The sequence below is a fragment of the Anomaloglossus baeobatrachus genome, chromosome 4 (genome assembly GCF_048569485.1).
Source record: "Anomaloglossus baeobatrachus isolate aAnoBae1 chromosome 4, aAnoBae1.hap1, whole genome shotgun sequence".
Classification (NCBI taxonomy): Eukaryota; Metazoa; Chordata; class Amphibia; order Anura; family Aromobatidae; genus Anomaloglossus; species Anomaloglossus baeobatrachus.
In genome coordinates, this window is record NC_134356.1 from 502,061,793 (window position 1) to 502,080,762 (window position 18,970).

The 18,970-nt window shown below is 45.9% G+C and overlaps 1 protein-coding gene across 1 annotated transcript in view; it reads right to left on the reverse strand.

The window, feature by feature from the left end:
• The window catches only part of SHC4 (SHC adaptor protein 4), a 135,021-nt gene that overhangs the window by 47,933 nt on the left and 68,118 nt on the right, over nt 1–18,970 (reverse strand). Inside the window, exons 4-5 of the mRNA XM_075345806.1 lie at nt 3,090–3,209; nt 1,685–1,738 (exon numbers count right to left, since the gene is read on the reverse strand). Of these exons, the coding sequence (XP_075201921.1) occupies nt 1,685–1,738; nt 3,090–3,209 (174 nt within the window). The remainder of the gene's footprint in view (nt 1–1,684; nt 1,739–3,089; nt 3,210–18,970) is intronic.

Below are 18,970 nucleotides of genomic sequence, written 5' to 3' on the forward strand. Positions count from 1 at the left end.
CATTTCTGCTGATTAGAGTGGTACTGAAGCATCGAAGCATCGCTCTGATCAGCAGAAGTGATCAGATAGTGCAGGTATAAACTATAAATATTCACCACTTAGGTAAAAGTAAAACTATACATGTTTGGTATCTACAAACTCGTACTAACCTGGAGAATCATAATGCCAGGTCAGTTTTGCCATACAGTGAGCATGGTAATAAAAAATACCCCAAACAATTGTGGAATTGCACTTTTTTTTTGCAATTTCACTGCACTTGGAATTTTCCCCCCATTTTCCTATACAATATGAGGCAGAATAAATGGTGCAACTTAGTACAACAAGCCTTCATATATTGATAAAAAAAATGAAAAACGTTATGGCCCTTGGAAGAAGGGGAGGGAAAAATGAAAACGAAAAATCGCTTGGGGGGAAGGGGTTAACATACTGTGGCCAGAGAAATATGAGATAGAGTAGCAATCACTGCGCCAGACACTTTTCTGGATATTAAAAGCCCAAATATGTGCTGAGGAATGGTCATTTGTTGGTTAGACATTTGTTATTTGGCAGCGTAAAAAAAAACCATCTCAAACTGCATCGGCTGAGTTGGATTATATTGGTTAATGATACAACCAGAACTATGATTGGCTTAAAAAAAAACAACATACTTTTCTACGGTAACAAATGTTCGGCTGTAGGACTAATGTTCAACTGCACAATTGTTCGTTTATTTGGTCGGAATCAATCATTTCAGCCGGTATGGGGGCCTAATATTACTATTATAGTTGGAGCACATCACAGTTGGCCTCATCCCAGCCCCAAATAATTTCATACATATAGCAGTGTGCCGTTAACAAAGAGAAAAGTGTAATTAGATTATATATAGGATGCGTCCTGAAAGTAATCAGATATAGGCAGGGTGAATACACAGCTTAAGGCTGGAAACACATCTATGCGAGTAAAATCGGTTCGACTGGGCTGAAAAAAACTCGTCTGATTTTAGTTCACGTTAGGTCCGAGTGCAACGCAAGTGCGATCCTTTTTTTGAATAAATTAATGATTTTGCTCGCGTGTGTGTCGCGTTTGTGATGCTAGTTTCCTGCAACATCTTAACTACATTAAATTGATTACACGTGTCATTTATTTTACCTTTGGGAATGGGATGTCACATTCATCTGTTGAATATTTAATGAGCGTAGTTCCTGCCACACTCGCAAATCTGAACGCTGGTGCGCATGTGTGATCCTACTTTTAATCCCCTTCCATAGGAAATCATTGGGACAAATGGTGTGAGAAACTCGCAAAAAAGCAGCATGCTGTGATTTTTTTCTCGATCCGATTAGGACTGAGAAAAAAATCGCAAATGCGAGCCGAATCATTGACTAACATGTGTCCGATTCCAATGCGAGATTTTCTCGCATTGCTCTACTGCGAGAAACTCGCAAGTGAGAAGCAGCCCTTATGCAGTGTTTGTCTGTAGAATGGGTCAGACATATCCATAGTCCTATACTGTATTCACCTGACAAAGACAATAGAGTACTGTATGCTTTTGGCGTCTGTCAAACTACCACATTTTGGTATACCTTTTGTCTGCTATATGGAAATGTGCAGTCCACTGTGCTATTCCATACAGAAGCATATGGTAAAAATATTTATATAATACCATAAAATATATTGTTTTAAAACAGAAAAATATAATACTTACTGGATCTCCACCAGAAGCGAATGATATTGATTGCATATGGTGGTTTGCAACTACCTAGGAAACAGATAAAATTACAAAGAGATCGTGAAAACTATGGGCCAAATTTATCAAAATTTTCACGACAGAATTCTGGTGTAAAAGGATTGAAAGGTCGTTAAATTTTGTTGCAAGTTGAAGTTGTGCCAAAATTTGGCAACTTTTGGCGTTTTCATACTAATTTCTCCTTGATCTGCCAAAATTGTCGGAGCAGACAGGGGTGCGATGCCACAGCTCATCTAATTCATGACAAGCTGTGGCATTCCCTACCTCAGAAATCTCACTCCAGCCCCTTAATAGAGTAAGATTTTTGGCGCACAGAGGTGTAGTCACACTCTTCTGATTCATGAAGACACGTGGATCACTTCATGAATGGTGAGCGTCTGACTCCAGCAAGCCCCCTTATCAAGACAGCCCGTGAACACTTCTGGTCTTGATGAATTAGGCCCTATGACTATGTCACAGTACATCACATAACCCAATGGTGATAAATACCTTCATCCTCTCCTTATTACTCTAGATGCTTCCACAAGTAATTCAGATACTGGTTGGGAGAGCGGTTCATACAACTTTACGTATATTTCCATTTCCTACTGAAATGCTGTCCCTCTGGCCAAAATGAGTATCTTGTACCCAGCTACACCTCCATTCTACAATTCATATATCCATTTGCCTCATTATTTCTTTGTTCATTTGTTTTCCTAACTTGTCCTCTTGCTTTTCTGTCACTTTACCTCTCTTGTATACACGGTACTTCTGAGGTGGTAGGACCATAGGGGTGCTACGGTACAAATCCATAATACAAAATCATGAATTTGAGTGATTGGTGAAAACGTTTCGGTCACCATACATTGACCTTCATCAGGACACCGCTGTTACCCTGCACGCTATCAGTCCAGGCAGCTCAGCAGCTGGCAGTATGTTAACTGAAGGTCAATGCATGGTGACCAAAACGTTTTCACCCATAACTGGATTTGCTGCACTGAAAAATAAAAATATTTGTTTTCACGCTATTGGGAGTGCTCGGATTCATGATTTTACTTCTCTTGTAACATCAGCATGAATTATCAACTAACTAGAAGCACATATTACTTGAGGGGTTATCTGCTTTAGCTTTTTGTCCAAGGGAAATGCTGGTATCCTTGAAACCAATGGATGACATCTATTTTCAAGAGGTGACTATTCAGTATTGGAGAATAGTAACTATATGGATATATTCTCAGGAGGCTGATTTTGTCGTAGACACTTCAGGCTTCTTGTAAAACTGAAAGTGGTGTGTAAAAATCAATTGTATGAAGCTGGTTTTCAATTGCACACATCTCTGCAACAAACCTGTGTAATATACTATACCACAGTCTTCCACACATACCTGCTTGGTGTCAATATTTGTCAACATAAGGCTGTTGGTGGAGATGGTCAACTTGACGTTAACACCAGAAAACTGGAGATTGCTCTTCCCCAGAATGGAAGAAAGGAATTTTACAGGAGGCTAAAAAGAAAAAGACAGAACATCATTTTTAGATTGTAGGAACTGAAAGTCAAAAAGGCGCAGATAGGGTCTTACCTGGGTGGGGGTAATATGCAGTTGGGGAGAGTGCTGCTCACCTCAGGTAGTTGTGAAGGTCACAACTACTATAGGCGCATGAATATAGAGTATCACAGCTCGCCTGTACATGGCCGTAGATTTGCACCCATTGGGCATCATGACTTCACTATATAATATGTTAATTATGAAACTTAATTTTCTACTGTAGACTACATTATTGCTATGCCACAAAAAACTCATTATGTAGCCAATGTCAGGTATGGCCAAAGTCATTTGAGATATTCAGTTCCTGATTATAGAGAGGAGACACTGTTCTTTCTTGAAATTATAGATAAGTTGAAAAAAAGCATTCCACATAAAATTAATTTCGACTCCATTTGCGCAAGTATAAATCAAGTGGTCGGTTCTCAATTCTGTATTTAATACTATGGCTATTCTTAAGTGGTGCGTCATAGATGCAGACGTTATGTCACCCAAAACACTTATCAAGCTTTGTACCCTAATATAAATGTCCCGGCTACTAATGTGCATATTGGAAAATCTGTTTACAGCTTTTGTATATTATGCACCCCTTACATAATAAGTATGGTTCATGACGTAGAACATTCCATGCCATTGAGGCTTATCTTATCTGTTGGATTTAGTATCATTTGGCGACTGCCTTCGTTATAAAACCAGACAAATTTTTGGGATGATGAATTATATGCCAATTTGCTAATTAAAAGGCTGTGCACTTCCCTCTAAAGATTCCTCCCTTACACTGGTCATACAGAGGATAACTTTGCTAAAAACCATCGCAAACAAAGAAGCCTTAGATAACTTCCCGAAGATCACATGTTTGGGATGTTATGTTTCATTTCTTGCTGGAAATTTTATAGACTTGTAAACTGACCTTGTAAACCTCGTTCATTGTAAAATGGCAGCAATGGAACTAGCTGGGTTTCCATTTTCTAATAAGCTCATTATAGTGGAATAGAAGAGTTTTTCTGGACAAGTTAGCAAAACCGGTGTAAAATACTCCTTTAGGGTATGTTCACACAATGTTTTTTTCCAGCAGATTTGGAGTGTGTCCATTTTGCAAATCACCTGAAAAAGCATTCAGAAACCGCTCAAAAGAATGAACACATTCATTTCAATGTGAAAAAAAACAATTGCTGTTCATATGTTAACCCCTTCACGACTAATGCCTTAACTACAGTATATGTCATTGGTCGTGTAGGGTCCTTTAATGTGCGGCGAGCCCCCATTATTCCCTGATCTGATCAGCTAACATGTGCAGCTAAGGTCGGAGTCACACTCACATGAGTCACTTGGCCGCAAGCTCTCCTGACAGGAGCTCGTCAGCTGCATGTATTTCTATGTAGCTGAGACGCTCCTGTCCTTAGAGCGTGTTGCCATGCTGGGTGATGTAATGCGAGATTGTGAGACCCACGCGAGTCACTCGCAAGTGTGACTACAGCCTAACAGTTAGATTGTGCTGTTAATCTCTGACAGCGAGATCTAACATGCGCCATCGGCAGCACAGTGATGAGATCACGGGGTGCCAATCATGACAGTGGGGGGGGGTTAGCTGATGACCCCTGTCACTGTTATGAAAAAGTTCCTGTGAATGCTGATAGACCGCCGGCATTCACAGGAGATCAGCATTTCTGCTTAGGCATCACATTTAACAGCAAGAACGATCGGACAGTGCAAGTTTTACCTATAGGACTAATAAAATCAATGAAAAATGAAAAAATATATAGATAGATATTTGGTATCGCCAAGTTAAAAAATGCCCGATCTACAAGTGCATCTCAAAAAATTAGAATATTATCAAAAAGTTAATTTATTTCAGTAATTCAATACAAAAAAGAAACACATAATGTATATTATATAGAGTCATTACACATAGAGTGATCCATTTCAAGTGTTTATTTCTGTTAATGTTGATAATTATGACTTACAGCCAATGAAAACCCAAAAATCATTATCTCAGAAAATTAGAATAATTACCACTAAAGACCTGCAAAGGCTTCCTAAGCATTTAAAATGGTTCCTTAGTCTGGTTCAGTAGGCTACACAATCATAGGGAAGACTGCTAACTTAACAGATGTCCAGAAGACAGTCATTGACACACTCCACAAGGAGGGTAAGCCACAAAGGGTCATTGCTAAAGAAGCTGGCTGTTCACAGAATGCTGTATCCAAGCATATTCATGGAAAGTTGAGTGGAAGGAAAAAGCGTGGTAGAATAAGGTGCATAAGCAACCGGGATAACCACAGCCTTGATAGGATTGTTAAGAAAAGGCCATTCAAAATTTGGGGGAGATACACAAGTAGTGAACTGCTGCTGGAGTCAGTGCCTCAAGAGCCTCCACACATGGACGTATCCAGGACATGGGCTACAACTGTCACATTCCTTGTATCAAGCAACTCAGGATCAATAGACAACGCTCTTACTTGGGTCAAGGAGAAAAAGAACTGGACTGTTGCTCAGTGGTCCAAGGTGTTGTTTTCAGATGAAAGTAAATTTTGCATTTCATTTCGAAATCAAAGTCCCAGAGTCTGGAGGAAGAGTGGAGAGGCCACAATCCAAGCTGCATGAGGTCTAGCGTGAAGTTTCCACAATCAGTGATGGTTTGGGGAGCTATGTCATCTGGTGGTGTAGGTTCACTGTGTTTTATCAATACCAAAGTCAGCGCAGCCGTCTACCAGGAAATTTTTGAGCACTACATGCTTCCCTCTGCCGACAAGTTTTTGGAGATGGAAATTTCACTGTCAAAAGTACAATACCTGGTTTAATAACCACAGTATCACTGTGTTTGATCGGCCAGGAAACTCACCTGACCTAAATCCCATAGAGAAATTAATGGGGTATTGTCAAGAGGAAAATGTGAGATACCAGACCCAACAATGCAGATGAGCTGAAGGCTGCTATCAAAGCAACCTGGGCTTCCATAACACCTCAGAAGTGCCACCGGCTGATCGCCTCCATGCCACGCTGCATTGATGCAGTAAGGCTGGTTTCAGACGTCCGTGTTTTAGGTACGTGTGACATCCGTTTTTAACACGGATGTCACACGTACCCATGTTACCCTATTGTGCACTCTCACATGGCCGTGTTTTCACCCGGACCGTGTGGCCCCGCTATTTCACACGGAGACGTGCCCGTTTTTTCTCCAGCAGTACGGATGTCACGCGGAGCGCACACTGATGTGATCCGTGTGACATCAGTGTGACACGTCCCGGAGAAAACATGGGTTTTTAAATAAAAAGATTTTCTATAGTTACCTGTATCCAGCGATTCTGTCTCCAGCTCTGCTGCCTCCCGCTCCTGACCCCTGCTCATTATTTTCATTGATTATTCACCGCAGTGAGCAGCTGAGAGCAGGGGCATCGCAGTGACAGCGCTGGAGACAGCACCGCCGAGGATAGCATCGCTGGGGATATCGCTAGTGACAGGTGAGTATCCTGCCAACAGTGTGTGTGCAGGGATGTCCAGGAGGTCATCGGATTTCCCAATGAACTCTGATGACCTCCTGATGACACCCCTGCGACAACTGCGTTACAGCGAGTGTCACGATGGTGACCTCCAGGGGTTCATGAGAGTTCATTGGGAACCCTGATGAGTCCCTGGATGTCACTGCACAAACTGCTGTATACTCACCTGTCACTGGCGATGTCCCCGGTGATGTCCCCAGCGATGCTGTCCTCAGCTGTGCTGTACCCAGCCTGTCCCCGCGATGTTCCGGCTTCCATATCCTCAGGCAGTGAATAATCAATGAAAATAATGAGAGGGGATCAGGAGCGGGTCGCAGCAGAGCCGGAGACAGCATTGCTGGATACAGGTAAATATAGAACATCTTTTCATTACAGAGACACGTTTTTTACCCGGTATGTGTCACACGTATGCAAACACGGATGTCACATGTGTGGCACACGCGTGACAAACGTGTAACACACGTATGACACACGTATGACCATAACCATGCGTGTGACTGGTACCTGATTAAACACGGACGTCTGAAACCAGCCTAATTCATGCAGAAGCAGCCCCAAGCAAGCAGGGCGACCACTAGAAATTTCAGGGCCCCATACTGGCAAAATTTTGGAGCCCCCTCGAGACTCCACCCAGGCTCAACCCCAGCTCCGCCTCCACTTCAGAAACCTTCCACAGCCTCACTGCCACTCTTGGAAAACTGTGTGTGTGTGTGTGTGTGTGTGTGTGTGTGTGTGTGTGTGTGTGTGTGTGTGTGTGTGTACAGTACAGACCAAAAGTTTGGACACACCTTCTCATTCAAAGAGTTTTCTTTATTTTCAGGACTCTGAAAATTGTAGATTCACATTGAAGGCATCAAACCTATGAATTAACACATGTGGAATGAAATATTTAAAAAAGTGTGAAACAACTGAAAATATGTCTTATATTATAGGTTCTTCAAAGTAGCCACCTTTTGCTTTCATTACTACTTTGCACACTCTTGGCATTCTCTTGATGAGCTTCAAGAGGTAGTCACCAGAAATGGTTTTCCAACAGTCTTGAAGGAGTTCCCAGAGATTCTTAGCACTTGTTGGCCCTTTTGCCTTCACTTTGCGGTCCAGCTCACCCCAAACCATCTCGATTGGGTTCAGGTCTGGTGACTGTGGAGACCAGGTTATCTGGCGTAGCACCCCATCACTCTCCTTCTTAGTTAAATAGCCCTTACACAGCCTGGAGGTGTGTTTGGGGTCATTGTCCTGTTGAAAAATAAATGATGGTCCTAACTAAACGCAAACCGGAATAGCACGCCGCTGCAAGATGCTGTGGTATGCATGCTGGTTCTGTATGCCTTCAATTTTGAATAAATCCCCAACAGTGTCACCAGCAAAGCACCCCCACACCATCACACCTCCTCCTCCATGCTTCACAGTGGGAACCAGCCATGTAGAGTCCATCCTTTCACCTTTTCTAGAAAGACACGGTGGTTGGATCCAAAGATCTCAAATTTTGACTCATCAGACCAAAGCACAGATTTCCACTGGTCTAATATCCATTCCTTGTGTTCTTTAGCCCAAACAAGTCTCTTCTGCTTGTTGCCTGTCCTTAGCAGTGGTTTACTGGTAGCTATTTTACCATGAAGGCCTGCTGCACAAAGTTTCCTCTTAACAGTTGTTCTAGAGATGAGAAGATGTGTCCGAACTTTTGGTCTGTACTGTACATATACTTATATGTGTATATATACATATACATACACACAGAATTGTTAGCACCCTTGAACTTGTTCTAGAAAATTAAGTATTTCCCTCAGAAAATTAATAATTCACCCCTACACTGCCCCTCTCCATAATACACCCTCTACACCACCACTCTCGATAATATACCCACTACACCGCCCCTCTCCATAATATCTGTCCCACACTGCCCCATATATAATCTCCCCCCCCCCACACACTGCCTTTCTGGATAATATCCCCCCACACAATGCCCCTGTGTATAATATTTCACACACTGCTCCTCTGTATAATGTCTCTCCCACACACACTGCTCCTGTTACGGTTGCTGTGGCACTGGAGTCTATGTCCAGATTTCTTGCTACTGCACATGTGTGAGCACTGGAGACTATGTCCAGATTTCTTGCTACTGCACATGTGCGAGCACTGGAGACTATGTCCAGATTTCTTGCTACTGCACATGTGCAAGCGCTGGAGACTAAGTCCTATCTTGGAGCCATTGCACATGTGCGGGTGACATCATCGCTGACACGAGGTCACATGTCTCTGACACCTTCTATGCCGATTGGCCGCTGGTCATGTGCTTGTGACACGTGGTCACATGTCTCTGACACCTTCTATGCCGATTGGTCGCTGGTCATGTGCTTGTGACGCTTTGCTCGGTGATAGGCCAGCGTGACGTCATTCCTGTCGTTCTGGCAGCGGATTGGCTCTGGTGTCCTTCATCTTGGATGAGGCACAGAGTCTATATAAGACCCTGACGCACGCCGCTCAGTCCTCTTAGTTCATGCATGAGAGTAGACGCTCTGTGCACGTTCCTCTAGGCATCTCTCTGTCTATGCTAGGTGAGCGCTACCGGCAGGGTAGCGTTCTTATACCTTACAGCTTCGGCTGCAGTCCGTATCCTTACCTCTTAGGGGAGCGGACATAGGCAGGTGCCTGAGGCACATGGTCCGGCTGGGCCTTGTGATTCTACTCGTAGGTGGACATTGCCGCTAGGGTAACGTTCCTTATACTGCGTCTGGCAGTTGTTCGTATCCTCGCACACTAGGGGAGCGAACAGAGGTAGGAGCTTTGTGCGGCTTATGCTGCTGTCTGTCTCTTTTGCACCACTAGAAGAGCGGACCTAGGCAGGTGCCATATCTAGTGGTTCATGTCCTCGCACACTAGTGGAGTGAACGCAGGTAGGAGCTTTGTGCGGCTTACGCTGCTGTTCGTCTCTTTTGCACCAGTAGAAGAGCGGACCTAGGCAGGTGCCATATCTAGTGGTTCGTGTCCTCGCACACTAGTGGAGCGAACGCAGGTAGGAGCTTTGTGCGGCTTACGCTGCTGTCCGTCTCCTGGCACCACTAGAGGAACGGACCTAGGTAGGTGCCATTTCACACTCACTGCCTTTGTCTCTGTGATTATTAACAGAGACCATTGCATACACCCTCCAAGTAAGGGAGGAATTGCCTTATTTACTAATTATATTCCTCTGTGAGTTTAACAGAGGTATTGCACTCTGCCATAGTCTGCAGCAGAGTCTTTACACGGTGGACCCTGACTGTCTGATACTCCTTTAGGTTTTATTATCAGACAGCCCCCTGTAACATTAGGACTGAGCCAAGGGTCTGGCAGTTATGGCAGAATATCAGCAGTTACACCGTTACATACAAGTACTTGAGTCACGGCTCAAGAGTATAGAGGATAAACCTCAGACCATGGTGGCATCTGCACATGATCCTCGACTTGCTCTGCCAAACAGATATTCTGGCGATGCCAGATCATGTCGTGGTTTCATTAGTCAGTGTCAGATACACCTAGAGGTCAACTCCTCTCGCTTCTCTACGGAGAGGTCCAGAGTAGGCTTTATCATCTCCTTACTTCAGGACAAAGCCTTAGAATGGGCGACTCCACTATGGGAGCGCTCTGATGTGATTACTCTGAGACATCAAGACTTTCTTGATGCTCTTAAGGCGGTATTCATGGGTCCGCAGGTTACCCATGATGCGGCCCTGAGACTGTTAGATCTATCTCAGGGTTCGTTATCCACTAGTTCTTATGCCATTGCTTTTAGAACTCTGGTGGCAGAACTAGATTGGCCAGAGAAGGTGTTGATTCCTATCTTCTGGAGAGGGTTGGCAGGCTATGTCAAGGATGCTCTTGCTACTCGTGAGGTCCCTGCTTCTCTGGAAGACTTGATAACAGTGGCAACGAGGATCGACGTACGACATAGGGAACATAGACTCGAGGTCTCTTCCTCACGCCCTAAGCATCGGGCTATTCCAGTTGTTGAGGGTCCACTACCATCTTCCTCAGCATCTGAAACATCTCCCACTCCTATGGAGTTAGGTCATACGTCCTCCAGACTACGCAAGTCTGGTCCTCCTATATGTTACGTATGTCGTCAGGCTGGGCACTATGCCAACAAGTGTCCTAGCCGTCAGGGAAACTCCCAGGCCTAGTAACCATTAGAGGGGGGTTACTAGAGACGTCTTCTGCACCCTCTAAGTGTAGTATCCCAGGTCAGCTCTCATGCTCTGAGAATACATGGCCTATTATGGCTTTTGTGGATTCCGGAGCTGACGGGACTTTTGTGTCCTCAGGATTTGTAAAGAGACACAATATTCCCTCTATCATGTTAGAGGCGCCTATTCCTGTCCGTGTTGTTAATGGAACTATGTTGTCTGACTCCTTTACATTGAGGACAGTTCCCTTGCGCCTTTCCCTGTCTCAGGGTCACATAGAGGAGATTTCTTTTCTTGTTTTGCCTGAGGGTATAGACGACGTCCTTCTGGGTCTCCCATTGCTTCGGACTCATGCTCCTCACATTGACTGGGAGTCCGACAGCATTATTAGTTGGGGTTCGAAATGTCAGTCCCGATGTCTTCCCTTACCACCTAAGGTCGTTGCGGTTGCATCAACTGATCTCTCTCCCATACCTACACCCTATTTAGATTTCGCTGACGTGTTCTCCAAACAGGGTGCTGAGGTTCTTCCACCCCATAGGCCGTATGACTCTGCCATAGACCTTATCCCAGGTTCGGTTCCACCTAAGGGCAGGGTTTACCCCTTGTCGATACCTGAGTCGGAGGCCATGTCGACCTATATAAGAGAAAGTTTAGAGAAGGGGTTCATTCGTAAGTCTGTCTCTCCCGCGGGAGCTGGGTTTTTCTTTGTTCGGAAGAAAGAGGGTGATTTGCGTCCCTGCATAGATTACAGGGGTCTCAACGCAATCACAATAAAGAACAAATACCCGTTACCTTTAATTTCGGAGCTCTTTGACAGACTGAGGGGAGCTCAAGTTTTTACGAAGTTGGATCTGCGGGGTGCGTATAACTTGGTACGAATTCGAGAGGGTGACGAATGGAAGACCGCTTTTAACACCCGAGACGGTCACTATGAATACCTCGTCATGCCTTTTGGTTTATGTAATGCACCCGCAGTATTTCAGGACTTCGTAAACGATGTGTTCAGGGATTTACTGTTATCCTCTGTAGTGGTGTATCTGGACGACATCCTGATTTTTTCTCCTGATCTGGAGACTCATCGTCAGGATGTCGTTCATGTCCTTTCCCGTTTAAGGGAGCACTCATTGTTTGCTAAACACGAAAAATATGTATTCGATCAGTCATCCTTGCCTTTTTTGGGCTACATTATCTCACAAGAGGGTCTGGCTATGGATCCTGCGAAGCTCTCTGCTGTCCTGGAATGGTCCGAACCTCATTCCTTGAAGGCGGTGCAATGCTTCTTAGGATTCATAAATTATTACAGGCAGTTCATACCCCATTTTTCTACTTTGGTGGCCCCTTTGGTGGCCTTGACTAAGAAAGGTGCTAATCCCAAAGTCTGGTCTACTGAGACATCTCAGGCTTTTGAGGCAGTAAAAATACACTTTTCAACTGCTCCCGTTCTTCAAAGACCCGATGAGAATAAGCCCTTCCTCTTGGAGGTTGATGCCTCTTCAGTGGGTGCTGGTGCGGTCTTGTATCAAAAGAACGGTGCAGGTAGAAAAAGGCCGTGTTTCTTCTTTGCTAAAACCTTTTCACCGGCAGAGAGAAACTATACCATTTGGGATAGGGAACTGCTCGCCCTGAGATTAGCCTTGGAGGAGTGGCGTCACTTGCTGGAAGGAGCGAAACATCCTTTCCAGGTCTATACAGACCATAAGAATCTGACGTACTTACAAACCGCTCAGCGTCTGAATCCTCGCCAAGCCCGCTCGTCCTTATTTTTCTCCCGCTTTCACTTCTCCATCAACTATCTGTCTGGGAGTAAGAATAACAAGGCAGACGCCCTGTCTCGCTCTATGGTTTCTACCCAGGAAGAGATTGACGAACCTCGTCTTATCCTTCCCTCCAGGGTTTTTCATACGCTCTCCCCTGTGACGTTAGGCCAAATCCCACCGGGCAAGACCTTTGTTCCGCCTGATCGACAGAATGATATACTGTCGTGGGCCCACACCTCAAAGGTGGGTGGGCATTTTGGTATTAGGCGGACACGAGAGTTACTGGAGAGGTGGTATAGGTGGCCACACTTAGCCAGCCACGTCAAGAGATATGTCGGTTCCTGCAACTCGTGTGCTCGCAACCGTCCATTACGGCAGAGACCGGCTGGGCTCTTGCATCCTTTACCAGTGCCAGATAGACCATGGGAGGTGGTAGGCATGGACTTTGTGGGTGATCTTCCGTGTTCACAGGGACATAGATTTGTGTGGGTCATTACGGACCATTTCTCCCGGATGGTTCATCTCGTACCGTTATCGAGAATCCCATCTTCCAGGGTACTAGCCAAACTATTCCTCAAGCATGTCTTTAGGCTTCACGGCATGCCAGATCGTATCATTTGTGATAGAGGCCCGCAATTTGCTTCCCGTTTCTGGCGAGATCTTTGTAGCCTTCTGCAAATTGAGTTGAATGTCTCTTCGGCATACCATCCGGAGACCAATGGTTTGGTTGAGCGTACCAATCAATCCATGATTATATACCTTCGACACTTTGTTGCTGAGAACCACGATAACTAGTCCTCCCTCCTACCCTGGGCAGAATTTGCCCTTAACAATTCGCTGGCTGAGGCCACTGGGCAGACACCGTTCGTACTCAATAATGGGCAACACCCTAGGGTACCGGTACCGTTTCCCGCTGCTGCACCTCCTCCTCTTGTGGCCGACTGGGCAACTAATGCCAGAGAGGTTTGGGATCGGACTCAAGAGTCGATCCAAGCAGCTAAGGACCGTATGAAGATGGTGTCCGATCGGTTTCGTCGCCCGGCTCCTGTTTTTTCTCCGGGGGACTTTGTGTGGCTCTCTGCAAAACACGTGAGACTTAGAGTGAGCTCTGTCAAATTTGCTCCTCGCTTCCTGGGTCCTTATGAGGTTCTTCGACAGGTAAATCCTGTAGTCTACCAATTGAAGTTACCCGTCCATCTTAGGATCCATGACAAATTCCATGTCTCACTGCTAAAGCCGGCTATTTTACCTCACGCTCGTGAAGTGCACTCTCCTGCCTCTGATTCCTTTCGCTCTAGCTATGAGGTACGAGCCATAGTTGGTTCTAAGATGGTTAGAGGGCGCAGGTTCTTCTTGATAGATTGGGAGGGCTACGGCCCGGAACATCGCTCTTGGGAGCCTGAGGAGGCTGTACATGCTCCCGACTTAGTTGCCGATTACCTGCGTCGCCGGGAGGGGGGCCCTTGAGGGGCAGGTACTGTTACGGTTGCTGTGGCACTGGAGTCTATGTCCAGATTTCTTGCTACTGCACATGTGCGAGCACTGGAGACTAAGTCCTATCTTGGAGCCATTGCACATGTGCGGGTGACATCATCGCTGACATGAGGTCACATGTCTCTGACACCTTCTATGCCGATTGGCCGCTGGTCATGTGCTTGTGACGCTTTGCTCGGTGATAGGCCAGCGTGACGTCATTCCTGTCGTTCTGGCAGTGAATTGGCTCTGGTGTCCTCCATTTTGGATGAGGCACAGAGTCTATATAAGACCCTGACGCACGCCGCACGGCGCTCAGTCCTCTTGGTTCATGCATGAGCGTAGACGCTCTGTGCACGTTCCTCTAGGCAGCTCTCTGTCTATGCTAGGTGAACGCTACCGGCAGGGTAGCGTTCTTATACCTTACAGCTTCGGCTGCAGTCCGTATCCTTACCTCTTAGGGGAGCGGACATAGGCAGGTGCCTGAGGCACATGGTCCGGCTGGGCCTTGTGATTCTACTCGTAGGTGGACGTTGCCGCTAGGGTAACGTTCCTTATACTGCGTCTGGCAGTTGTTCGTATCCTTGCACACTAGGGGAGCGAACAGAGGTAGGAGCTTTGTGCGGCTTATGCTGCTGTCTGTCTCTTTTGCACCACTAGAAGAGCGGACCTAGGCAGGTGCCATATCTAGTGGTTCATGTCCTCGCACACTAGTGGAGTGAATGCAGGTAGGAGCTTTGTGCGGCTTACGCTGCTGTTCGTCTCTTTTGCACCAGTAGAAGAGCGGACCTAGGCAGGTGCCATATCTAGTGGTTCGTGTCCTCGCACACTAGTGGAGCGAACGCAGGTAGGAGCTTTGTGCGGCTTACGCTGCTGTCCGTCTCCTGGCACCACTAGAGGAACGGACCTAGGTAGGTGCCATTTCACACTCACTGCCTTTGTCTCTGTGATTATTAACAGAGACCATTCCACACACCCTCCAAGTAAGGGAGGAATTGCCTTATTTACTAATTATATTCCTCTGTGAGTTTAACAGAGGTATTGCACTCTGCCATAGTCTGCAGCAGAGTCTTTACACGGTGGACCCTGACTGTCTGATACTCCTTTAGGTTTTATTATCAGACAGCCCCCTGTAACAGCTCCATTGTATTATATCCCCCACACACTGCTTCTCTGTACTGAGCTTACTACAGAGATACGAGATCAGAACCGAAGTTACTAGAGAGATACGAGATCAGAGCCAAGATTACTACAGAGATACAAGATCAGAACTGAGCTTACTACAGAGATATGGGAGCAGAAATGTGCTTACTACAGAGATATGGAAGCAGAACTGAGCTTACTACAGAGATACAAGATTGATTAGAACTGAGCTTATTACAGAGATATGGGAGCAGGACCGAGCCTACTACAGAGATATGGGAGCAGAACTGAGCTTACTACAGAGATACAAGATCAGAACCGAGCTTACTACAGAGATACAAGATCAGAACCGAGCTTACTACAGAGATAAGGGAGCAGAATCGAGCTTACTGCAGAGATACGGTAACAGAACTGAGCTTACTACAGAGATGCCGCATGTACACATTTTAACCTATGGTGCTGCCCACAAGTCCGTGTTTTTCCTGCTGAACTAATGACAAAGGCTGATACAAATTTATGGCTCCATGAAAAACCCAAACAGCACATGGATGGCAGCAGTGTACAGTCCATGTGCTATGTGCTGTATGTGTTTAACATTGCAAAGTATAGGCGAAACTTTGTCATTTCATTTTCTATATAATCATACCGAAAAAACACGGATGGCACACTGATAGCACACAGTTTTAATAATGTACACACAAATGGATGATAAAAATAAACACACAGTCAAAACAAAGCGAACCACACATATGTATTTATATATGAATGTGTAAAGGGGCCTAACAGCCACCAGCACCCCAATGTATACAGCGCAACACACAGTATACAGCCCAATATGTCCCCATTATACAGCGCAACACACAGTACAGAGGGCAATATGTCTCCAGTATACAGTGCAACACAGTACACAGGGTAATCTGCCCCCAGTATACAGTGCAACACAGTACATGGGGCAATATGCCCCCAGTATACAGTGCAACACACAGTAAAGAGGGCAATATGTCCCCAGTGTACAGCGCAGCACACAGTACAGAGGGCAATATGCCCCCAGTATACAGTGCAACACACAGTAAAGAGGGCAATATGTCCCCAGTGTACAGTGCAACACACAGTACAGGGGGCAATATGTCCCCCAGTATACAGCGCAACACAGTACACAGGGCAATATGTCCCCAGTATACAGCACAGTACACAGTACTGGACCTTAACAGTAGAGAGTGCAGCACCTCTCCTCACATGGTAAAGTGTAGCAGACCTCAGCCCCTCATAATTAACGTAGCAATAAACCCCAGGCCCATATAATATACACAGCTCAACCCCCCAGCTTTTTATAATATACACAACTCAACCCCACCCCCCTCCCCCCAGCTTCTTATAATATACACAGACCCTAATAGCATACCGAGGTACAGACCCTCTATTAGTCCTCCATCCAGCCCACCACAGTGCATAGTATAGCATATCCGGACCACTATCATGAGCTGTCACCACACATCCATCTTACTAGTCTCTGACTAGCCAGGAGCTCCATGTCGAGGAAAGAAGCCATGAATCACAGCACAGGAGAAGGAGGTGCGGAGCCTGCACTGAAATCCACAGGTCCTGCTCTGGAGCAGAGAAGATGCCGGAATCCTCTTCACGCAGATGATCTGCCAGGACCTGACCACGCACAGTGTGCTATGTAGCCACGTCTGCACCACCAGACAGGAAGATTTAAAGGTACAGTGCCGCCCATGGGCCCTGTGAAGAGGGGGCTGCCGGGGCTTAATAAAGTTATGTAATTACCCCGAGCCCTCCTCTACAGTGGACCTGGTACACCAGTCACGGTTGTAATGCCCTGATGGCGGCCCTGCGACCAAGTATTGAGTGCATTTACTGTACATACTTTTCACGAGGCCAACATTTCTGAGTTTAAAATAATTTTTTCAGTTGTCTTATATAATATTCTAATTTTCTGAGATAATGACTTTTGGGTTTCCATTGGCTGTAAGAGAGTCGCCCACCACAGCGCTGCAGCGGGACACTGTGGGGACTTGTCTGTAGGGACCCTTCTGGCAACAGGTAGGTCAGGTTCACTTGTATAGGGGTCGTGACGCCACTCTCGGTTTTGCGGTCAGTATGAGGGGTGACCGCCACTGCTGTTTAACGAGCGTCTGGGGCTGATGGTGTCTGCAGTTTGGTGTAATTGCCTCTCGAGAGTGAGGCTGGCCCCAGTGGCTCGGGTGTATGTGCGTAGTACCACAGGTGCAGAAGAACTCACACGCAGTCCAGAAATGTCTTTCAGGGTTTTTACTCACGTTCAGTTGTTCACTGTGAGGTTACCCTGGCAATGGTTAGATAGACTGCAGGGGAACCAGGTATCCTTCAGGCTGGTCCAGGGGTGACTGTCAACTCGCCTTCCTAGCCCTTCTTGTTTGAGATGACCCCTAACTTGAAGTATTGCGGGAACCACCCAGGGAAGTCGCAACTGCCTTTTCTCCCCTTTCTGGCCCGTTTGCTGGCAGCGTGGACCAAGTAAAGATGGCTTCTTGCCCTATCTCACTTATGGGCCCCCTTATTGCTACTGATGCTGCGGACTCTGTATTGGTTGGTGAGGCACATCCAGCACCCTCACCAGCAGGTTTAGCAGACCGAGTAAATGGGTTTCTGCTCTAGGGACCTGTTTCCCCGTGCGGGCCTGGTCTACCAGGAGTCCCCGTACTCAATCACCCCGCTTCTTCCTGAGGTGTCTTTCAGTCTGACTCTGTGGCAACCGAACTCCGCCGACAGCCACTACACGTGCAGGGTCTGACTAGTGACACCGCGCACGTCCTCCTTCTGCGACTGCACACTGCACTTCCTCACTTCAGACTGGTTCACTCCTGCCTCCCCTCTGTGCCTGCCAGTGCAACCTAGCAACCAGCTTCTCCACCGCACCACTAGCTGAGATGTGGAGGCCACGCCCCCTCCTGGGTCTGCCCAGGGGTCCCCTCTATGGTGTGTGTGTGTGTTTGAGAACTAGCCACTATGTGTCTGTGTGTCCACACCCTATTCCAGCCATCAGGATTACCTTTTTGTACTCACCCAGCGTGGGTGCAGTACTCAGTGGTGCCTGACCAGGTCAGGGGCGCCACATAAGCCATAATCATCAACATTAACAGAAATAAACACGTGAAATAGATACCTCTGTGTGTAATGACTCTGTATAATAAATGTGTTTCCCTTTTTCTATTGAATTATTGAAAATAATTAACTTTTTGATGATATTTTAATTTATTGAGATGCACTTGTATCAAAATATAAAATGAACTAATCTGATAGGTAAAGGTAATAAGAAAAAAACCAAATTTGTGGCAACCATAAAAACGTAATTCTGACGTTTTGAATTTTTTTCTAACCCTTTGCAATGGAAGCCACGAAAGACTGATGCGGTTTCTGTGTAATAATAACACCCTTACTAAAAGAAATTACTTGACCGTTTTTCAGGAGTTTTCTGCTGGGAACATACTCCATAGTTACTACATAAGTCAATGAGAAGCGCCCAGAAGACTCTTGGGATTCTTTTTCAGCGTTTAGTCATTGTTCTTGCGTTATTTTCAATTTTAAAGGAAATGAAAACACAGCCGGAAAACGACAGTACAAAAGTCACAAATTACTGGAAAAATGCTAAGAAAAGTGCTGGCAGTCAAAAATGTGCTCAGGAAACA